Here is a 24,014-nt window from a genome sequence, read left to right as displayed (position 1 = left end):
CCCAATGTAGAGGAGACCACATTGTGAGCAGCGAATACAGTATACTACATTGAAAGAAGTATAAGTAAATCGCTGCTTCACCTGAAAGGAGTGTTTGGGGCCTGGGATAGTGAGGAGAGAGGAGATAAATGGGAAGGTATTACACCTCCTGCGATTGCAGGGGAAGGTGCCATGGGACGGGGACGAGATGGTGGGGGTAATGGAGGAGTGGACCAGGGTGTCCCTGAAGAAGGGTCTCTGATCTGAAACGTTAACTCTGCTTCTCTCTGCACAGATGGTGCCAGACCCGCTGAGTATTTCCAGCATTTCTTGTTTTTATTATGGCTCATTCTAATATCTGGAGCTCTCAGCAGCAAGTACAATTGTGAAACTTCAAGCACCCAGTCTGTGTTTTTCTGTCCATTTATTTTCCCAAGACATGGCTCCTGTAAGTTGTTCTCAATAGGGGGTCCTAGATCACAGAATCATTCCTAAGTAACATTTTGTTTGGTATATGAACAATGCAGGTCATTTTTTGAACAATCTATTCTTCAAATACCACACAGTAAAGCCTAGCCTGATGAGCTCTAAAGAAATCAAGTGCCTCGCACGCATATAAAAGTGCTGTGATAACATTCCTGATAAGCAGCGCCCCAAGTTGTTTCTTATTCCAGTTTTTGATAAAGCTGCAGGACCTACACTATTGTGTCAGTTGGTTTTGACTTGTTACTAAACTAAAAACAATTAACTATTAATCTTGAACCTTATGAACAAAGGGAACGAAAAAAGGGTGATTGTGTATGGAGGATGCAAAACATTTAAGGAGAGGGGAGGAGGGTCACGATTCATACCCGTTGCCGTGGAGGTAGGCAGCACACAAATTTTGTGCTTTCTCTTCATTTAAATAATTGCAGCATGCAGGCCAGCGTAACCCACACTGCTGGCTGTATGCTTAACGGGGGCCTAAGAGCATGTGAGGCTAGCATTATGTTCCAGTTAGCTTCCAGCTCTTAAAGGCAGTCTGTCCCTCTTAAAGGGAAGCGCAGTGGATCACAGAAGGCTGCTGCTGAATGATATCGGTGCAAATTTAAATAAGGGAAATGGAACATTAGTTCAATAGAGAGGGCTCCAAGTTTCACTAGTGACTGAGGTTGACAGAAGAAAGTCTATGTTTCCGCAGGAAGCCCTCAAGTCAGACCCACCAAAAGGAATAGAAGCAGCTGGCAAGGAAGGTCAGTGCCCAGAGGCTGGCCCCGAGGACAAGGCAGCAATGCCAAAAGAGGTTTAACAATCTCACATGCATCTTGACATCTCATGTCGGACCCACCAAACCACCAGCTTCCCCCACTGTTCAATGCGCCATATCTCATCATACACCCAGTTGCACTCACTAGCACTCAGGACTTAAGGCTAACATTCACAAATTCCATCTCACCCACACACACCTTCTAATGATGGTAGCCTCACACCCACTTCTCGCTCCCTGCACATATCGCCACTTATTAAGCTATAGCAAGCACATCACTCAAGCACAGTGCAACATAATAATTCTGCCCTCTCTCTTACAGGATAATAGCACTTACAACAGGAGGGAGCAGCAGAGAACTAGTGGGGCTAGCACACCTTCATCCAGAGCCTGATAGAGGAGATGGTATTCTGCATCATGGGGCCAGCTGTAACAGTTTGTGTGGCATCTGGCATTGGTGAGACCATCAAGGATGATAAGTCACTCCCTCCTCCCTCTCATCCTGATACCTGGCATGAACTGAAAGCAACAGATAATGTGACCATGCACCTTCTGCTTTCCTCCCCATCACTCTGACCCGAACCCTCCCCTTCTGCTTTTATCTTTCAGATACCCATGAACTGCAGCCTGCTCAGCCGCAGCATGCCCAGGACGAAAAGGAAGATCAACCTCATCACTGCTGAGGATCCACCATCACTTGACCTGACACTAGCAGCCATCGTTAGTGCTAGGCCCCTCTTGCAGCTGAACGCATATTTTTTGATAAGTAACAAACAAATATGCTGAATAGACCCAAGTGGTCCAAGTTCACCAATGGAGCATCAAATCAACCAAAAGGACTGCATGATCATGACAGCACCAGTTGGGAGGTTGCCAGCACACGCAAAGGCCATCTACAGGAGTGTCCCTCCCAGTAAGCAGTGTAGCACAGCCACATGAGAAGCAACTAGAGCAATGCACACACCTCTCAGAGGGCCTCCGGTTTCCACAGCGGCTTCTCCAGTGGTACTATGGAACTGAATTTTGCCTCATTAAGCATCCTCCATACACAAGCAGTATAGTTTAGGAGAGGCAGGCCTCTAACAAGGATCGATAAAAGCTATAAGGACAGACATTATTAACTTAAACAGTAATATTTAGTGAATTTGTCACCAGCATCTGGGGACTTGTGCCAAAATTGGGAGTGCTGTCTCACAAACCAGTCAACCAACATCCTGACATAGTCTTACAGAACTATACCTTACAGCCAATGTCCCAGTCTTCTCTATCACCATCACTGGATATGTCCTGTTCCACTGGCAGGATACACCCACCAGATGTAGTGAAACAATGGAATACAATCAGGAAGGAGTGGCCCTGGGAGTCCTCAACATTGACTCCGGATCCCATGAAGTCTCAGGGCATCAGGTCAAACATGTGCAAGGAAACCTCCTATCGATTACCACCTACTGCCCTCAGCTGATGAATCAGTGCTCCTCCATGTTGAAAACCACTGCCAAGAAGCACTGGGGTAGCAGCGGCACAGAATGTCATCTTGTTGGGGGAACCTCAATGTCCATCACCAAGAGTAGCAACACTACTGACTGAGGTGGCCAAGTCCTGAAGGACAAATCTGCCTGTCTGGGCCTGAGGCAGCTGCTGAGAGAACCAACACGAAGAAGAAACTTATTTGACCTCGTCCTCATCAATCTACCTATCGCAAATGAATAAATCTATGACAGCATCGGTAATGGAGACAAAGTCCTGTCTTCACACTGAGGAGACCCTCTCATTGTGTTGTGTGACAGTACCACAGTGTTAAATAGGATAGATTCAGTACAGATCTAGCAGCTCAAAACTGGGCATCCATGAGGTGCTCTGGGCCATCAGCAGGTACAGAATTGTATTCCACCACAATCTGTAACCTCACGGCCTACCATATCCATTACTCTACCACTACCATCATGCCAGAGGATCAACCCTGCTTCAAGGTGGAGAGTAGAAGACAATGCCAGGAGTAACACCAGGCATGCCTAAAAATGACATGTCAACCTGGTGAAGCTATAATACAGGACTACATGCATGCTAAATAGCAAACGCAGCTTGCTATAGACAGAGTTAAGTAATCTGACAAACCAACAGTTCAGATCAAAACTCAGCAGCCGTGAATGGCGGTAGATAATTAAACAACTAACAGGAGAAGGCTCCATGAATATCTTCTTCATCAATGATGGTGGAGCCCAGGATGTGAGTTAAAAAGACAAGACTAAAGCGTTCACAACCACTGTCAGCCAGAAGTGCTGAGTGGATGATTCATTTCTACCTTCTCCTGAGGTCCCCAGCATCAGCCAATTAAATTCAATCCACGAGAGCAAGAAACACCTGAGCAACCTTGGATACAGTAAAGGCTATTGGGCTCCGACAACATCCCAGGTGTCGTGATGAATAGTTGAGCACCAGTATTAGCCGCGCCTCTAGCCAAGCTGTTCCAGTACAGCTGCAACACTGACATCTACACAACAAAGTGGAAAATTTCCCAGGTATGTCTTATCCACAACAAAAGGGCAAACATTGGGCAAATAACCACCTTTTCATTCTACTCTCAATCATCAGCAAAGTAATCAAAAGGTGTCGTTGAAAATGCTATCAAACAGCACTTACCAATAACCCGCTCACGGACGCTCAGGTTGTGTTTCGCCAGAACCACTTGGCTCCAGCCCGAGTCCAAACATGGACAAAAGAGCTAAACTTCAAAGGTGAGATGAGTGTGACTGCCCTTCACATCAAGGTAAAGTGTGGCATCAAGGAGCCTTAGAAAAACTGAAGTCAATGGGAATCGGGAAAAACTCTCCAGTGGTTGAAATCATACCAAGTATAAAGGAAGACGGTTGTGGTTGTTGAAGACCAATCGGGCAGTGTCCTAGTCCAACCATCTTCAGCTGCTTCATCAATGACCTTCCTCCATCATAAGGTCAGAAGTGGGGATGTTTACAGATGATTGCACAGTGTTCAGTTCCATCTACAACTCCTCAGATCATGCAGCAGTCTGTTTATGCATGCAGCAACACCTGGGCAACATTCAGGCTTGGGCTGATAAGCGGCAAGTAACATTCACACCACACGTGACGGGCAATGGTCATCTCGAACAAGAGAGTCTAACCACCTTCCCTTGACATTCAATGCCATTACCATTGTTGAATCGCCCACCAACATCCTGGGGGTGACTATTACTAGAAACGTATCTGCAGCAGCCACAAAAATACCGTGGCTACAAAAGACGATCAAAGGTTGAGTATTCTGCAGCTAGCAACTTCCCAAAGCCTTCCCACCATCTACAAGTCAGGAGAACGATGGAATACTCTCCACTTGCCTAGATGAATGCTGCTCCAACAACACTCAAGAAGCTCGACACCATCCAGGACAAAGCAGCCCCATCTAGCACCTTAAATATTCATTCCCTCCACCACCAGTGTGTACCATCTACAAGAAGCAATGCCGTAACTCAACAAGGCTTTTTCCACAGCACTTCCCAAATGCATGATTTAAATCACCTAGAAGACAATGTCAGCAGGCGCATGGGAATACCACCACCTCCAATTTCTCACCATCCTGACTTAGAAATATATCCCCTTCCATCATCGTCGCTGGGTCAGAATCCTGGAATTCCCTTACTAACAGCACTACGGGTATACCAAAACCACATGGACTGCAGCACTTCAAGGCAGAGCTCACAACCACCTTCTCAAGGCCAATTATTGAAGGGCAATAAATGCTGGCCTTGCCATCCCATGAACTAATAAAAAGAAATTCTATATGACAGTTCTACCCATGTTATAATTTAGAAACTGACTGACAGATAGCTTAAGATGTAGCCCTGGAATGACCTTTAACTTGGTTCCAGCAGCAAGGAATGCACTCTGTAGTCTAGATGCTGTGGAGCAGGGAACACCGTGCATCGGACACTGCATGTATATATACAGCAAAAGGTGAGCTGAAGAACCACTTCAAGGGCTCCTTTTCCTGCTGGACCCAGGGATTCAGGTCTCCGGGCCTGTGTACAAAAGGACTTTGATTAGTTAATATTAGCACTTTACAAAGTCATTGGAGCACTTGGGGTTATACATGGAGGCATCCACATCTCAGATCTGTGCAATACAAATACATACATACGAACATACGAATTAGGAGGCCATTCGGTCCATCGAGCCTGCTCCATCATTCAATATCATAGCTGATCTGTTTGTGTTTTGAATTCCACACTCCCATCCACCCCCGATAACCTTTGATTCCCTTGCCTAACAAAAATCTATCTACCTCTGCCTTAAAAATATTCAATGACCTCACCGCCACCAACTTCTGAGGCAGAGAGTTCCAAAGTCGCACAACCCTCAGCGAAAAACATTCTCATCTCTGCCCTAAAAGGGCGACCCCTAATTTTAAAACAGTACCCCCTAGTTCTGGATTCACCCACAAGAGGAAACATCCTCTCCACATCCACCTTTTCTAGACCGTTCAGGATCTTATAAACTTCAATCAAGTCTCCCCGTCTCCCCTCACTCTTCTAAACTCCAGTGAAAAAAAGCCCAGTCTGTCCAACCTTTCCTCATAAGACAACCCACTCATTCCAGGTATCAATCTAGTAAACCTCCTCTGAACCGCCTCCAACGCATTTGCATCCTTCCTTAAATAAGGAGACCAAAACTGCACACAGTATTCGAGATGTGGTCTCACCAATACCCTGTATAACGGAAGCATAACATCCTTTTATTTTCTTGGAATAAAGGATAAAATTCCACAGCCTTCTTTATTACCTGCTGTACCTGCATACTAACTTTTTGTGACTCCTGCACTAGAACACCTAGATCTCTCTGCACTTTGGAATTCTGCAGTCGTTCTCATGTTGCATGACCTCCTCAGAGCTCCAAATCAACATGGTGAATGTGGCAACTCCAGAGCATTGTAGTCAAGACATAAATTCATTTCCTCTGATTGGTGTGAATCTTTTTTTGAAGCTCTTATTTTAAAAAACTGGAGAATTATGCTTTAATTTATTATAATTAATTTATTAATAGGGACATAGAGTACAAAGATAAGTCATGTTAAACTTGTATAGAACACTGGTTCAGCCTCAACTGGAGTACTGTGTCCAGTTCTGGGCACCACACTTTAAGAAAGATGTGGGGCTGAATTTTACCAGCCCCTCGACGTCGGGGGATTGTGGTGGGGGGGCCTGTAAATTACTTGTGGGAGCAGCCCGCCATGACCCCTGACACCAAGAAAGCCCTGGCACATATAGCCTTCATTTCAATATTAAAATAACTGCAGATGAACTTACCTAGCCCTCGCGGCCGTCTCAGGCCGCTTTTACGGCTGCCGGCCACAACACGCACGCCTTCGGAACTCCGTACAGAGTTCCAAGGTGAGACACTGGTGGGAGGGGGAAGGACTGAAAACTTCAGGGCAGGAGGCATAGGGGAGCAGTGAAAACCGCTCAGATTGGTTGCGGGGATGGTAGGAAGGGGTTTAGGGTCAAAGGGAATAAAGTTCAGGGGGAAAGGCTGTGAGTGAAAACACTTTTTTGGGAGGATAGGACAAAAAAATCATATTCATTTGGTGGGGGGGGGGGAAATGAGAGAGGGGATTGGAAATGTTAATAAAATGTTATTCCATTTTTGCACATACCTGTCCCTTTAAATATTTAAATGGCACTGAAGAGTTTGAAGGCCATTAAAAATGGCACCCGCGCCTGCGCAGTGGTGCCGGACGCCTTTGCTGGGGACACAGCGACTGTCCAGTCCATGTTATCGGGGTCAGGCGCTCCACTCCCTCCATTTAAATGAGGCCCCGCGTGAAATATTGTAGGGCCTCAGTGTGGCGCATCCATGTAGGAAGGATGCCAAGTACAAAGCGCACCGTCACGAAGTGCAGAGCACTTACAAAATTTGGCCCGTGAAGACATTAGAGGGAGTGCAGAAAAGATTCACGGGAATGGTTCCAGGGATGAGGAACTTCAGTCACATGGATAGATTGGAGAAGTTAGGACTGTTTTCCTTGGAGAAGGTTGAGAGGAGATTTGATAGAGGTATACAAAATACAAAAAACTGGCCAGAGTAGATAGCGAAAAACTGTTCCCAAAGGTCACAGCAAAAGAAGCAATGTAGGCATGAGGAAAACATTTTCACATACAGAGTGGTTAAGATCTGGAACTCTGGAACAGTTCCAATGGATTGGAGGGTAGCTAATGTAACCCCACTATTTAAAAAAGGAGGCAGAGAGAAAACAGGGAATTAGCCTGACAACAGTAGTGGGGAAAATGCTAGAGTCCATTATAAAAGATGTAATAGCAGAGCAGTTGGGAAACAATGACATGATCGGACAAAATCAACATGGATTTACAAAAGGGAAAATCATGCTTGACAGATCTACTGGAATTTTTTGAGGATGAACTAGAATAGATAAGGGAGAACCAGTGAATGTGGTGTATTTGGACTTTCAGAAGGCTTTCGATAAGGTCCCACGTAGAGATTAGCAAGCAAAATTAAAGCACATGGGATTGGGGGTAAGGTACTGACATGGATAGGGAACTAGCTGGCAGACAGGAAACAAAGAGTAGGAATAAACTGGTTTTTTCCCCGAGTGGCAGGCAGTGACTAGTGGGATACCGCAGGGATCAGTACTAGGATCCCAGCTATTCACAAAATATATTAATGATATAGATGAGGGAATTAAATGTAATATATCCAAGTTTGCAGATGACACAAAGCTTGGTGGGAGTGGGATCTGTGAGGAGGATGCAGCGAAGCTCCAGTGCGATTTGGACAGGTTGAGTGAATGGACAAATACATGGCAGATGCAGTATAATGGCGATAAATGTGAGGTTATCTACTTTGGTGGCAAAAACAGAAAGGCAGATTATCTGAACAGCGATAGATTGGGAAAGAGGGAGGTGCAGCGAGACCTGTGTGTCCTTGTGCACCAGTCGCTGAAGTAAGCATGCAGGTGCAGCAGGCAGTTAAGAAGGCAAATGATATGTTGGCCTTCATAGCGAGAGAATTCGAGTACAGAAGCAAGGATGTCTTGCTGCAATTATACAAGGCCTTGGTGAGACCACATCTGGAGTATTGTGAGCAGTTTTGGTCTCCTTATCTGAGGAAGGATGTTCTTGCTATGGAGAAAGTGCAGCAAAGGTTCAGCAGACTGATTCCTGGGATGGCAGGACTGATGTATGAAGAGAGATTGGGTCAATTAGGCTTGTATTCGCTAGAGTTTAGAAGAGTGAGAGGGGATAACACAGAAACCTACAAAATTCTAACAGGACTGGACAGACTAGATGCAGAAAGGATGTTCCCGATGCCGGGGGAGTCCAGGACCAGGAGTCACAATCTAAGGGTAAGGAGTAAGCCATTTAGGACTGAGAGGAGGAGGGATTTCTTCACCCAGAGTGGTGAACCCTGTGGAATTCTCTACCACAGAAAGCAGTTGAGGCCAAATCATCAAATATATTCAAGAAAGAGTTAGATATAGTTCTTAGGCTAAAGGAATTGAGGGATACGGGAATAGGGTACTGTTTGGACCATGATCGTATTGAATGGCGGTGCAGGCTCAAAGGGTCGAATGGCCTACTCCTGCTCCTATTTTCTATGTTTCCATGGAATGCATTGCCTGAGAGTGTATTGGAGGCAGGTTCAAATCGAGGCATTCAAGAGGGAACTGGATTATTATATGAAAAGAAAGAACGTTCAGGGCTATGGGCAGAAGGTAGGGCAATGGCACTAGGTAAATTGCTCCTTCGGAGAGTCAGTGCGGACACGACAGATGGATGGCTTCCTTCTGCGCTGTAACAATTCTATGACTCTGATAGCTTAGTGGCGTAACTCTTTCCTACCCTGCCAAATTGCTTCAGATGTCAATACAAATTTGGTTAGTGATGTTAAAACATTTATGTGGCTGGATCCCCAATGTTTCTTGGACTTTTACTATTGCCGCAATACATGTGGTGCAGTGGTTAGCACCGCAGCCTCACAGCTCCAGCAATCCGGGTTCAATTCTGGGTACTGCCTCTGTGGAGTTTGCAAGTTCTCCCTGTGTCTGCGTGGGTTTCCTCCAGGTGCTCCGGTTTCCTCCCACATGCCAAAGACTTGCAGGTTGATAGGTAATTGGCCATTATAAATTGCCCCTAGTATAGGTAGGTGGTTAGGAAATATAGGGACAGGTGGGGATGTGGTAGTAATATGGAATTAGTGTAGGATTAGTATAAATGGGTCGTTGATGGTCGGCACAGACTCGGTGGGCCGAAGGGCCTGTTTCAGTGCTGTATCTCTAAACTAAACTAAACATGTGATTGAAGACTGGATTATACCGGCAGTTTGAACTACGCAATATAATTAGAGATGAGGACAGCCATTCGGCCCATCAGATCATCTATCCACGGAGATCCTAATTCCTCCTCTTTCCCTTGTTTCTTAATTGATTCCAAGTTTTCTGCCTCTACAATTCTTTAGGAAGTTTATTCCACATATTGAAAATGATGAGCCCTTTTCAAACTGCACATTCAACGTGACAGTTTGTATTACTCAGGCTGATTTTGAATAGTCAGCATTTACTAGGTTTCTAAGTTGACATTTTTTTTTTCGTTTGTCAGACGTGGGCATCGCTGGCTAGGCCACCATTTATTGCCCATCTGTAATTGCCCTTGAACTGAATGGTTTGCTAGGCCATTTCAGAGGACATTTAAGAGTCAACCACATTGCTGTGGGTCTGGAGTCACATGTAGGCCAGACCAGGTAAGGACAGCAGATTTCTTTCTCTAAAGGACATTAGTGAATAGGATGGGTTTTAACAACAATCGACAATGGTTTCATGGTCACCATTAGGCTAGCTTTTAATTCCAGATTTATTAATTGAATTTAAATTTCACCATCTGCTGTGGTGGGATTCGAACCCATGCCCCCAGAGCATTAGCTAGTCCAGTGACGTTACCACTACACCACCGTCTCTCCTATAATGTGATTGATCTTACCATAAACAAGGCTCATTAAATTTTATTCCACTAACTCTCAGTAAACAAAGCTAAGATTCTCACTAGCGTCCTCTCCTGACCACTTGCATGCACTGCAATAGTTAAATCAGCTTGCAAAACAGAACTGCTTCACTTCCTCAATAGCCTCACAAGACTTAATCATGAAAGTGATCTCTTCACTTGGCATTTTTGTCAGGCAATCTGTGGTTCTTTTTCAACAGGAAGTTAAAAAGGATTTAAGATGTTGATTTTGGCTGTGTCTTCTCTGCCAGTGGGTAGACTGCGGGAGGGGAAAAGAACAAAGGAAGCTACAATCCCAGTCATCTGTTTAGTCATCCCCTGCTGTAAGGGCTGGCAATTTAAATGCTATCTTATATGTAAGGTGAGCAGCGTAGAATATGATACTGTACCAATAGTGACCACCCTGTTACATTTGCAAATGCGTCATTTCCTGATATACAATACTGTTCTTCGTCATTTTTAAAAACCTTACATATATTGCTGTACCATTTCAGCAAGAGAAAATCCTAAATAAAAGGCATTATAAAAACCTAAAAATATTCAAACAGATTTTTAAAGATTTGCAGTGTTTTACAAATACTAAACACAAAGTATCAACGACGAATGTTCATTTTTCTTCTGAGTATCTTTTCCTTTGTTACTAGACAAATTCATCAGTGGTTAAGTCTGAGTATTTTCTACTCTAATTGATTTTCTACCTTTGTTAAACTACTTATGATATTGTATAAAACTTTTCTTCAATAAAAGTCTCCCCAAACTCAATGACCAAAAATAAAATACCAATGATGGGAGGAAAAAAAAGAGACCAAACTATATTAATATTCTTTTGGGCCTCCTTATCTCGAGAGACAATGGATACGCGCCTGGAGGCGGTCAGTGGTTTGTGAAGCAGCGCCTGGAGTGGCTATAAAGGCCAATTCTGGAGTGACAGGCTCTTCCACAGGTGCTGCAGAGAAATTTGTTTGTTGGGGCTGTTGCACAGTTGGCTCTCCCCTTGCGCCTCTGTCTTTTTTCCTGCCAACTACTAAGTCTCTTCGACTCGCCACAATTTAGCCCTGTCTTTATGGCTGCCCGCCAGCTCTGGCGAATGCTGGCAACTGACTCCCACGACTTGTGATCAATGTCACACGATTTCATGTCGCGTTTGCAGACGTCTTTATAACGGAGACGTGGACGGCCGGTGGGTCTGATACCAGTGGCGAGCTCGCTGTACAATGTGTCTTTGGGGATCCTGCCATCTTCCATGCGGCTCACATGGCCAAGCCATCTCAAGCGCCGCTGACTCAGTAGTGTGTATAAGCTGGGGATGTTGGCCGCTTCAAGGACTTCTGTGTTGGAGATATAGTCCTGCCACCTGATGCCAAGTATTCTCCGAAGGCAGCGAAGATGGAATGAATTGAGACGTCGTTCTTGGCTGGCATACGTTGTCCAGGCCTCGCTGCCGTAGAGCAAGGTACTGAGGACACAGGCCTGATACACTCGGACTTTTGTGTTTATATTAATATAAAACCAATAAATTAGAATTTCATGGAACTGTGGAATTTTACAGCACCGAAGTAGGCAAATTTTATCCAACATATTTGCATGGCTCTCTGAAAGAAACTAGCGCCATTCCTTTGCCATTTTCCCATACCCTTTAAAATTACCAAATATTTATTAACTTCTATTTTAAAGCTAGTATGGATTCTATTTCCACATCGTTTGTGTTAAGGTATTCCATGTTCTAACAACCTTCCATGCAAAAAAAATCCTCTCTCCCTTCATTCCTTTAGTGAAGATCTTAAATTTATTCACTGCGGTTACAATTCACCAAGTAGTGCCAACAGTTTTCTCTATTTACTTTTATCATATTTCTTCATAATTTTATATTTCTTCACAATTTTGAAAGCCTTTATTATCTCCCCTTACTTGTATCTATTTGAGACAAGAGCCCAGTTTCTTCATATTGTTGCCACACCATCCTCCTCCAAAAACTCACCCGTGGTGCATCACATGAAACTGCTCTAACTTGATTCCACCTTTAGCCACTACAACTCCAGTAATTGCTTCTCTTTCAGCCCCTGCACCATGACCCGTAGAGTCCCAATCTATCTTTCCAATCTACTGACCTATGCCATTTTGAAACTGCGTACACCCCTCTTCACAATTAACAACATTTCCTATTTTTGTGCTGTCTGAAAATTCTGATATCGCATCCCCATATCAGAGTTCAGATCATTTATGTACACTGAGAAGAGCAACAATCCCACCACTGACTCACCACTGTCTGTTTACATGCCTCCAGTATAAAAAGTATCTGTTTTTGCTCCTTCAGATAATCTCCTATCCATGCTGCCACATTCCCTTTAATACCATGCACCTTAATTTTATAAACAAGCCATTTAGGCAAAACTATGACAACTTTTAAATCACTCCTAGATATTCCCTAAGGTTCAGCAGAACTTACTGGTCATTCTCAGTACGTATTCTGAACAGCTTAATTTTAGGAATGTGTCCATGCTGCTCTGTATCTAATTATACCAACATGTGGTACTATTTGACTTTGTTTGGAATAGATGATTTTAAAAGCTAATCTATTGAAATTAATCCTCACTATAAGAACTACAATTATAAGATCTGCTAGTATCATGTAAAATGGTTAATCAATTTATGTGAGGAGACATGTCATTCATGTTTATTGAAACAAAGGAGATGTGAATTCCAAACGACAAATATTAATTCATTTTTGACATTTATCAGCTCAAAAGAACATAACTGTCATCAACCTCTACCCATTAGGAAATATTCTGAAGAAAACCACTGTGTGATGCAGCACAGTGGCCCAGTGGTTAGCACCGCAGCCTCACAGCTCCAGCGACCCGGGTTCAATTCCGGGTACTGCCTGTGTGGAGCTTGCAAGTTCTCCCTGTGTCTGCGTGGGTTTTCTCCGGGTGCTCCAGTTTCCTCCCACATGCCAAAGACTTGCAGGGTGATAGGTTAATTGGCCATTATAAATTGCCCCTAGTATAGGTAGGTGGTAGGGAAATATAGGGACAGGTGGGGATGTGGTAGGAATACAGAATTAGGGTAGGATTAGTATAAATGGGTGGTTGATGGTCGGCACAGACTCGGTGGGCCGAAGGGCCTGTTTCAGTGCTGTATCTCTAAACTATAAAACACTAATCAATCATAATAATGGAATTTTTAATTTCAAACCTTTTATTGTACTTCCAAGTTATAATTCTCATTCTTGTTTGCAAATCCCTCCATGGTCTCGCCCTTCCCCATCTCTGTAATCTTCTCCAGCCCCAGAACCCTCCAAAATATTTGTGCTCCTAATTCTGGCCTCTTGTGCATCTCCGATTTTAATCGCTTCACCATTGGTGCTGCGCCTTCAGTTGCCTAGGCCCCAAGCTCGGGAATACCCTCCTGACACCTCTCCACTTCTCTTTGCTCCTTTAAGACACTCCTTAAAACCTACCACTTTGAACAAGCATTTGATCATCTGATCTAATATCTCATTTTATGGCTGGGTGTCGTACTTTGTTTTATAACGGTTCTGTGAAGCACTTTTTACTATATTTTATTACGATAAAAGCGCTATATAAATATAAGTTGCTGTTATTGAGAGAAAAATGAAAAAGGAACTTAAGACTCTACCTTATATCTTTCCTTAATGTCAAAGTTAATGGCACACTGCAGCTTTCGTAGGCAAATAGGACAAAGATCAATTGGTCGTCGGTCAGACTCCGCTAAATGGTTGGAACCTTGCATTACACATTGCAACCACTGGCAGTGATGCATCCCAAAAATGTGTCCAATTTCATGTGTTAAAGTCTGAAAATACAACAAATTTTATATAACTGAAGGTGACACAAGAACTTGAAAAGAAATTTATTGAAGAATCCATTAAAAAAAAAACAAATTCTCAGTACAACATGATGTTTAGCTATCCAATAATAAATGTAAAAAATGAATTATTTTCAGTCTTTTTTGAAAGCTTTCTTTCTCTCCACTTTAAATGGCCCCAATTCCAGGATATTCTCACTTAAATTTCTATTCTCTCGAAATATAATGCAGCATATATTTCTGATGCAATGGTATGGCTCAGATTGTATATTTTTTTATATCACGTCCGCTTCTGAATTCATGGTTTTAGAGGTTTCAACAGCTCTCAAGAGACAACAACCAGTTTGTCTATTTTAGCTGCCATCAGTTGAGGCATAAATATTGGCCAGGATATCAGGAGAACGCCTCTGTTCTTTGAATAAGGCCATGGAATCTTTTAAGTCCACCTGAAAAGGGGCCACGATATAACATTATTCTAAATATTGTTACAACCATAATGAGAATATTAACATTAATACACAAGATATGAACTTTCAAACCAATTTAAAGAATTACACAAGTTTTATGACTTCATAACAACTAAACTAAAAGAAATCCCAATTAACTAAACAGGCGGCACAGTAGCGCAGTGGTTAGCACCGCAGCCTCACAGCTCCAGTGACCCGGGTTCAATTCTGGGTACTGCCTGTGTGGAGTTTGCAAGTTCTCCCTGTGTTTGCGTGGGTTTCCTCCGGGTGCTCCGGTTTCCTCCCACATGCCAAAGACTTGCAGGTTGACAGGTAAATTGTCCATTAGCAATTGCCCCTAGTATAGGTAGGTGGTAGGGAAATATAGGGACAGGTGGGGATGTGGTAGGAATATGGGATTAGTGTAGGATTAGTATAAATGGGTGGTTGATGGTCGGCACAGACTCGGTGGGCCGAAGGGCCTGTTTCAGTGCTGTATCTCTAAACTAAACTAAGTACTTTGTAAGTAGCTGATACCCCAAATTACTGAGAAAGTTATTTTCTTCACTTACTAAAACACTTGAAAACCTCACACCATACTTATGCATTACAGTCCTTTGTGATGGCAAAACCTTTGCAGCTAAAAGTCCCAAACTCCTCCCAGTTGCAATGGGTTGCCTCTCCCAGACTTTTCCCAAGGTCAGTGTCCTCTTTGCTCAATTCTTCCAAGCGCTTTCGACCTTGGCTTCAGTGAATAAGACGACCTCTGGTGATCCTGTTGGTCTTTTACTTCTCCACAAACCTTGACTTTCAAAACAGGTTCAAGTCTTCGCATCCTTTCGCTGCATCAGTCTTCTGAGTGTAGGTGTTCCCCCTCTCTCCTCTTTGAGGCTGCCACTGCTAGTCACCTTCCTTACAGCCTGCCTGCCTTCTGAAAATGTGTTTAATTTATCTGGAGTCAACAGCCAATTGTCTTTTCCAATATGCGAAGTCCACAAGTCTAGCTACAGCAGCGCTATCCGGGCTTTCCATTGTTTCCAGGTGTTAGCAACGGCCATTCACATTTACATTCTCACAGTCACTGACTCCTTGTTTATGATCTGAAAGTCTGGGAAGGTGAAACCCAGTGTTCTTCAGGTGTGTTATGACTAAGGCAGGAGCAATGCACTGTCAATTCAGTCCCGTCACTCCACAGGTCGCAGTATATTACTTAAAGCTTTCCACCCAACCGGAAAACAGCCAAATCAAACACTCAAGTAGCCCCTGGAATAGAAAAGACCAAACCAGGTATCTTTAGACAACAACAAATTAAGTATTTATTAAAAACTAAATCTTAAACACTATTAAGATAAACCTATATCTAAAGACCTTATAACTTCTTATTTTAATCTAACTCCCCCATTCACACAGATACACTCAAAAATAACAGTAGTTAACCAGTTTTAAAAGCGGTGTTTTTAAAAATTAGCTGCTTAAGAATAAATAAGTCTTTGTGGGTTACATTCCTGATGGATGAGGTATTCTAATGTGCAAATAGTCAAAAGCCACTCGAAGTCTTCATGTGGATTTGATGCAATAGTCTATTCTTAATAGGCATTCAACTCTTCAGCTGCAGTAGGCCTCAATAGTTCCTTCAGCAATACAAACAGTTTCTTGAAAAAAGGCTTTTCTTCTTTAGGCAATTAACTCGGCCCATAGCTCCCTGTAGAATTTTTACTGAGAGAAAATAGATAGCTTCCTTTTCTTCAGTAGCACGCCTCATTGGAGATTCTCTCAAAACTAACTGGTTCAGACAGTTTTTTCTGCCAGTTTTACACACAGTCAAATCGAAACATTGAACCGTGTGACCTCTTTCTCTCTCCTGCTGTCACCTAGGGTAACAAGTGCTGGCACACTGTGCTTCAGAAATTCCAGAACTTTCTCTCCCTTAAAGGTGCACTGTTTTTTTTTAACAGAGTCTTAAAGGTGCACACTATTTTTCATCCGACGAGCAAAATAATTACAAGTCTGTGACAGGCGCTATACCACTACAGTCTCTGCTTTTCAAAAAGGTCTTTGAACAGGGTTCTTTGCTGTCCTGGCAAACAAGATCCCTGTCTTATCTTTAAGCAGAGTTAATGTGAGGTCACCTGACTTTAATGACTCCATCTCAAACAGCATTAAAAATCATAGTATTACTAAAGTTAAAATTTAAAAATTAAGTGATTTGTGAATAGAGGCATTAATTTAAAAAATTATGTTAAAAAATAATCAAATAGCTAATCAAAACACAATAAAGATGGCAGAGCAGGTGATGTGCTACGACTGCAGTATGTGGGAGCAGGTGGACATCAGTGTGATCCACGGCAATTATATCTGCAGTAAGTGTCTGCAGCTTGAAGAGCTTCGGCTTAGAGTCAGTGAGCTGCAGGCCTAGCTACAGATACTGTGATACATCAGGGTGGGGCAAGTTACCTGGACGCTTTGTTCTAGAAGGCAGTCACACCCCTTAGGCTCGTGTATTCTGATTTGATCAGTGGTCAGGGACAGGGGACAGGAGGGTGTGACTGTGAGTGAGGCAGGTAAGGGGATCGAGAAGGAAGAAGCAGAGGAGCCTAAGACCTTGCAACTGTCCAACAGGTTTGAGGTTCTTTCAGCTTGTATGGATGAGAGTGAGGGCTGCAGAATGGATGAGCAAACTGACCATGGCATTGTGGTACAGGAAGCCATTCAAGCGGGGGGAGTAAGTAGGAATATAGTGGTAGTAGCAGATACTAGGGGATAGACACCTTTCTCTGCGGCCAAGAGCGAGAGTCCAGAAGGCTGTGTTGCATGCCCAGTACCAGGTTCGGGACATCTGCTCAGGGCTGGAGAGGAACTTGCATTGTGTGGGGGGGGGGGGGGTTGGCAGGCGAGGAAACAGTTGGCGTGATCCACCTGGGTACCAAAGAAATAGATAGGACTAGGAAGGAGGTTCTGCATAGGGAGTATGAGCAGTAAGGGGCTAAATTAAAAAGCAGAACCTTAAAGGTAATAACTTCTGGATTATTAACTGAGCCACAAGCAAACTGCCGTAGGGTAAATAAGATTAGAGAGTTAAATGCATGGCTCAAATATTGGTGTGGAAGAAATGGGTTTCAATTCATGGGGCACTGGCACCAGTACTGGGGAAAGTGGGAGCTGTACCGTTGGGATGGTCTTCACCAAAACCTGAGAGCTTCAAAACAGCACGAGAGGGGAGGGGTCAGAGAGCTTCAAAACAGCTAGCTGGGGCTGGGCTTAGTCTGTGAGCGCACCACATCCGAAAAAAAAATAAAAAGTGGCATCACAGGGAAAAAGGTAAGTGATTGGTTGGTGAGTATTTTGTTATTTTCCTCATTTATCTTTCAAACCTCAGGTAATTTATCAGTAATTGTAAGGTTTTATTAGTATCAGTAAAGTTTACTTGTAGTAATAGAGCTGATTAGGAGTAGGGCAAGATCTACAGTTCTTTTTATATAGTTAGTAGTGTTTTTTTTAGGGAGTCAAGGTTCCTAGTGTAAATCTCTTAATTTTTGAGTAATTTAAGGGTAAGTCATGGCACTGTGCAGTGCTCCTCCTGTGCAATGTGGGAAGTCAGGGACACTTCCAGTGTCCAGGGTGAACACATGTGCAGTAAGTGTCTCCAGTTGCAGCTATTCGAAATCCGCATTTCGGATCTGGAGCGACGGCGAGGAAAACTCTGGTGCATCTGGCAAGGCTGAGATCATCGTGGATAGCACATACAGGGAGGTGGTCACACCGCAGGTAAAGACTGCTCAGGCAGAAAGGGAATGGGTGAACGCCAGGCAGAGTAGAAGAATTAGGCAGGTAGTGCAGGAGTCCCCAGGGTCCATCTCCTTCTCAAACAGATTTTCCACTTTGGATACTGTTGGGGGAGATAGCGTCTTGGGGAATGCAGCAAGAGCCAAGTCTGTGGCACCACGGGTAGCTCAGCTGCACAGGAGGGGAGGAAAAGGAGTGGGAGAGCTATAGTGATAGGGGATTCTATCGTAAGAGGTACAGATAGGCGTTTCTGTGGCCACGAACATGACTCCAGGATGTTATGTTGCCTCCCTGGCGCTAGGATCAAGGATGTCACGGAGCGGCTGCAGGACATTCTGAACAGGGAGGATGAACAGTCAGAGGTCATGGTTCACATTGGTATCAACGACATAGGTAGAAAGAGGGATGAGGTCCTGCAACAAGAATTTAGGGAGCTAGGCAGCAGACTAAAAAGCAGGACCTCAAAGGTTGTAATCTCCGGATTACTCCCGGTGCCACATGCTAATGAGTACAGGAATAAGAGGATAGAGCAGATGAGTGCGTAGCTGAAGAAATGGTGCAGGAGGGAGGGCGTTCGTTTCCTGGATCACTGGGTCTGTTTCAGGCGAAGGTGGGACCTATACAAGTCGGGTGGGACCAACATCCTTGCAGGGAGGTTTGCTAGTGCTGTTGTGTGGGGGGGGGGGGGGGGGTTGAAACTAATTTGGCAGGGGGATGGGATACAGAGTGGAGGTACAGTAAGGGGTGATGCACAGCCAAATATAGAACAGAAACTAAGTCAGTCTGGAAGGCAGAACAAATATAGACCTGTTAAGGCACAAGCGAATAATGCAAGGCTGGATTGCATCTAATTTAACGCAACGAGTCTTATAAGTAAGGCAGATGAATTGAGGGCGTTGATTAACACATGGGAATATAATGATATTACTATCACAGAGACATGGCTGAGGGAAGGACAGGACTGGCTGTTCAATATTCCAGGATATATAATCTTCAGGCATGACGGGGGGGGCAGTGCAAAAGAGGTGGTGGCATTGCACTATTGATCAAGGAGTCAAGTACTGCAGTAAGGATTCCTCAAATGAGGCCACATGGGTAGAAGTTAAAAACAAAAAGGGGGCAATCACTTTGCTAGGAGTGGACTATAAGCCTCCAAACAGTCAGGGAGAGATAGAGGAGCAGATATGTAGGCACATCTCAGAGAGATGTTAAAATAGGATAATAATAGTAGGGGATTTCAACTTCCTCAATATTAACTGGGATAGTCTTAGTCCAAAAGGTTTAAAGGGGGCAGAATTCTTAAAAGTGCATCCAGGAGAGCTTTTTGAGCCAGCGCGTAACAAGTCCTACAAGAGAAGGACGGGGTACTGGACCTAATCTTAAGGAATGAAGCCGGACAAGTGTCAGTGGGGAAACATTTCAGGGATAGTGACCATAACTCTAAGATTTAAGGTAGTTATGGAAAAGGCCAAAGATGGACCGGAAATAAAAGTACTGAATTAGGGGAAGGCTGATTTCAATATGATAAAACAGGGTCTGGCCAAAGCGGACTGGGAGCAGCTACTTGTAGGAAAGTCTACATCAGACCAGTGGGAGTCATTCAAAGAGGAAATAGTGAGAGTTCAGGGCCAACATGTTCCAGTAAAGGTGAAGGGTGGGACCAACAAGTCTGGGGAACCCGAGATGTTAAGGGATATAGAGGATTGGATAAAGATAAAAAAGGAGGCTTATGGCAGATGCAGAGGGACGAAAACAGTGGAGGCCCTCGAGGAGTATAGGAAGTGTAGGGGGGGGGGGGTACTTAAAATAGTAATTAGGAGAGCGAAGAGGGGGCAATGCAAAAACACTGGCGGGCAAGATAAAAGGAAAATCCAAAGGCATTTTATGTATATTAAGAGCAAGAGGATAACCAGGCAAAGAGTAGGGCCCATTAGGGACCAAAGTGGCAATCTGTGTGCGGAGCCAGAGGACGCAGATGAGGTTTTAAATGATTACTTTTCATTTGTGTTCACTATGTAGAAGGACAATGTAGTTGTAGAGATCAGGGAGGGGGATTGTGATATACTTGCACAAATTAACATTGAAAGGGAGGAGGTATTAGCAGTTTTAGCGGGCTTAAAAGTGGATAAATCCCCAAGCCCAGATGAGATGTATCCCAGGCTGCTATGTGAGGCAAGGGAGGAGATTGCAGGGGCTCTGACACAAATTTTCAAATCCTCTCTAGCCACAGGAGAGGCACCAGAGAACTGGAGGACAGCGAATGTGGTACCATTATTCAAGAAGGGTACCAGGGATAAACCCGGTAATTACAGGCCAGTGATTCTAACATCAGCGGCAGGGAATCTATTGGAAAAAATTCTGAGGGACAGGATTAATCTCCACTTGGAGAGGCAGGGATTAATCAGGGATGGTCAGCATGGTTTTGTCAGGGGGAAATCATGTCTAACACATTTGATTGAATTTTTCGAGGTGGTGACTGGGTGCGTAGATGAGGGTAAAGCAGTTGATGTAGTCTACATGGACTTCAGTAAGGCTTTTGATAAGGTCCTGCATGGGAGATTGGTTAAGAAGGCAAGAGCCCATGGGACCAGGGCAATTTGGCAAATTGGATCCAAAAGTGGCTTCTGGCAGGAGGCAGAGGGTGATGGTCGAGGGTTGTTTTTGCAATTGGAAGCCTGCGACCAGTGGTGTACCACTGGGATCGGTGCTAGGACCCTTGCTGTTTATAGTGTACATTAATGATTTAGACGTGAATATAGGAGGTATAAGTAAGTTCACAGATGACATGAAAATTAGTGGTGTTGTAAATAGCGAAGAGGAAAGCCTTAGATTAAAGGATGATATAGATGGGCTGGTAAGATGGGCAGAGCAGTGGCAAATGGAATTTAATCCTGAGAAGTGTGAGGTGATGCATTTTGGGAGGACCAACAAGGCAAGGGAATATACAATGTATGGTAGGACCATAGGAAATACAGAAGGTCAGAGGGATCTTGGTGTACTTGTCCATAGATCACTGAAGACAGCAGCACAAGTAGATAAGGTGGTTAGGAAGGCATATGGGATACTTGCCTTTATTAGCCAAGGCAGAGAATATAAGAAGAGCAAGGAGGTTATGATGGAGCTGCATAAAACTCTAGTTAGGCCACAGCTGGAGTACTGTGTACAATTCTGGGCACCACACTATAGGAAGGATGTGATTGCACTGGAGAGAGTGCAGAGGAGATTCACCAGGACGTTGCCTGGGCTGGAGCATTTCAGCTATGAACAGAGACTGCATAGGCTAGGGTTTCCCTTAGAGCAGAGAAGGCTGAGGGGGGACCTGATTGAGGTATACAAGATTATGAGGGGCATAGATAGGGTAGATTAAAGCCTGGCTACACAACACAAGCCTGACTAGACCTGTCTACATGTGTCGGATTCGGTCGAAATTCCGAGTCCAGCATTCGGGCTTGGGTCGTGTCGGGCTGGACACTGCTTCCAGGAAGTCACGGGATCAGGCTTACCCCACAACTCCGGCTCCTGGAATAGCCTGCTGCCGGAACAGATGAAGGAGTCAGGTCAGGTCGGGTCGGACACGAAAAAAAAATTCAAGGGCTCGGGTTGGCTGTGGTTGGGTCAGGTTTTAATTTTATACCTGAGCCAGGCTTTAGGGTAGATAGGAAGAAACTTTTTCCCTTAACGGAGCTGTCAACAACCAGAGGGCATAGATTTAAGGCAAGGAGCAAGAGGTTTAGATGGGATTTGAGGGAAAAAAACTTCACCCAGCGGGTGGTTGGAATCTGGAACACACTGCCTGAAGGGGTAGTAGAGGCAGGAACCCTCACACCATTTTAGTATTTAGATGAGCACTTGAAACGTCATAGCATACAAGGCTACAGGCCAAGTGCTGGAAAATGGGATTAGAATAGATAGGTGCTTGATGGCCAGCATGGACACAATGGGCCGAAGGGCCTGTTTCTGTGCTGTATAACTCTATGAACCAAGCTCGGGCCAGTCTTCTGGCAAGTCATATAACTAGGGCAGTAGAGAGGGCTTTAAACTGAATAGTGGGGGCGAGGGATCAAGTGATGGAAGGTGTGAGAATTTAGAGAGAGAAGGCAAGAAAGCAAGGTAACAATAAGAGAATTAATAATCTGAGTGTGGCAGGAAGGGACAGAGCGTACAAACCTCAGAGTGCGTAGGCAGATAAGGCTACAGGTTGTGAAAATAACAAAGACAGAATTAAAGGCACTCTATCTGAATACATGCAGCATTAGCAACAAGGTAGATGAATTGACAGCACAAACAGAAGTAAACAGGTATTATCTAATTGCTATTACGGAGATGTAGCTGCAGGGTGACTATCACCAGGAACTTAAATATTTAAGAGTATTCAACATTTAGGAAGGAGAGGCAAAAAGGAAAAAGGAGGTGGAGTAGGCCTGTTAATAAAGGATGAGTTCAGTCATTGGAGAATGTTCAAGACAGAGCTCAAATGATTTCTAGATATTAAAGATATCAAGGGATATGGGAATAGTGCGGGAATATGGCATTGAGGTTGATCAGCCATGATCTAGCTGAATGGCGGAGCAGGCTTGAGGGTCCGAATGGCCACTCTTGCTCCTATTTGCTATGCTATGAGTGCACAGCGGGAAATCCTAGTGAAACCGACCCGATATGAGCCATATAAAAGGGTGAAAACGGCAAGCCTGCCAGCCACAGCAAAAGGCTTGCACTGAAAGAAGCAATTCTTTCAGCCTAAAATCACTGATTTTGTTGGGACAGCAACTTTGAACAAATTATGTCAAGTGCACTGGATATCACAAAGGGTAATCGCACCTAACTGCCAGTGAGACTTCCCTCTAACATAGGGACTATATATTCTGCAGTTGGTTGGACCTATGGAGGAGGTGCAGCATCCTCCAGCTCAGCAGCCACAGCAGAGGCAGCAACTCCAAATGCAGCTGGACAGAACGGAGAGGATGGACAGAGGACTGCAACTCGAAGGAGGCGATATCCTCATCACAGGATCTATAGGCCAAGGGCCAGCTTCCTGGACCTCTCTGAACACCAGTGCCTCAGAAGGTTCGGGCTCTCATGACAGGTGGGGTCGCAGACCTCTGCAGCCTAGTGGAAGAAGGTCTCTGCCCAAGAGGAGCAGGTGGTCACCCATTCTCTATGGCTGTCAAGGTGACCACAGCCTTCAATTTTTTTTGCATCCAGGTCCATCCAGTGCTTAGCTGGTGACATAAGTAGGTTCTTGAAATTTGCAGCTCACAACTGCATCAGCCAGGTCACCAATGCCTTGTTTGCAAGGGCTTCCGACCATATTAACTTTGAGACGGATGAGGCCGAGGATTGTCACAGGTCCAAATGGTCATAAACTGCACCCATGCAGCAATGAAGATGCCATCAGAACAGCCAGACGTATTTGTAAATCAGAAGGGCTTCTACTCCCTGAATGTGCAGCTGGTATATGACCACCCTAAGAGGATAATGCAAGTGTATGCCAAGTATCCAGGGAGCTGCATGACTTCATCCTTTGACAATCTCAAGTTGCGCAGCTCTTCTCCCCACCAGACACCTTCAACAGTTGGTTCCCGGCGACAACGGATACCCACTCAAGACTTGGCTGATGACCCCAACGAGGAACTCAACCACAGAGGCACAGGAAAGGTAAAACAAGAGCCATATTCCCACCAGGGCGACAATGGAGCAAGCCACTGGCTTGCTC

At 44.4% G+C, this 24,014-nt stretch overlaps 1 protein-coding gene across 11 annotated transcripts in view; it reads right to left on the bottom strand.

The window, feature by feature from the left end:
* Positions 1-24,014, bottom strand: part of LOC137384354 (archaemetzincin-2) — a 98,873-nt gene that overhangs the window by 37,191 nt on the left and 37,668 nt on the right. For 8 of the 11 annotated variants that reach the window (XM_068058263.1, XM_068058265.1, XM_068058267.1 and 5 more), the window contains 2 exons: positions 13,884-14,060; positions 5,089-5,255 (listed from right to left, as the gene is read on the bottom strand). In XM_068058263.1, coding sequence (XP_067914364.1) covers positions 5,091-5,255; positions 13,884-14,060 — 342 coding nt within the window. In that variant the 3' untranslated portion in view covers positions 5,089-5,090. The remainder of the gene's footprint in view (positions 1-5,088; positions 5,256-13,883; positions 14,061-24,014) is intronic. The other 3 variants (XM_068058264.1, XM_068058272.1, XM_068058262.1) reach the window with 1 other exon arrangement.

The sequence above is a fragment of the Heterodontus francisci genome, chromosome 26 (genome assembly GCF_036365525.1).
Source record: "Heterodontus francisci isolate sHetFra1 chromosome 26, sHetFra1.hap1, whole genome shotgun sequence".
Lineage (NCBI taxonomy): Eukaryota > Metazoa > Chordata > Chondrichthyes > Heterodontiformes > Heterodontidae > Heterodontus > Heterodontus francisci.
Note: the sequence above shows the minus strand (reverse complement) of the source record. Positions and strands in the feature narration are given on the sequence as shown.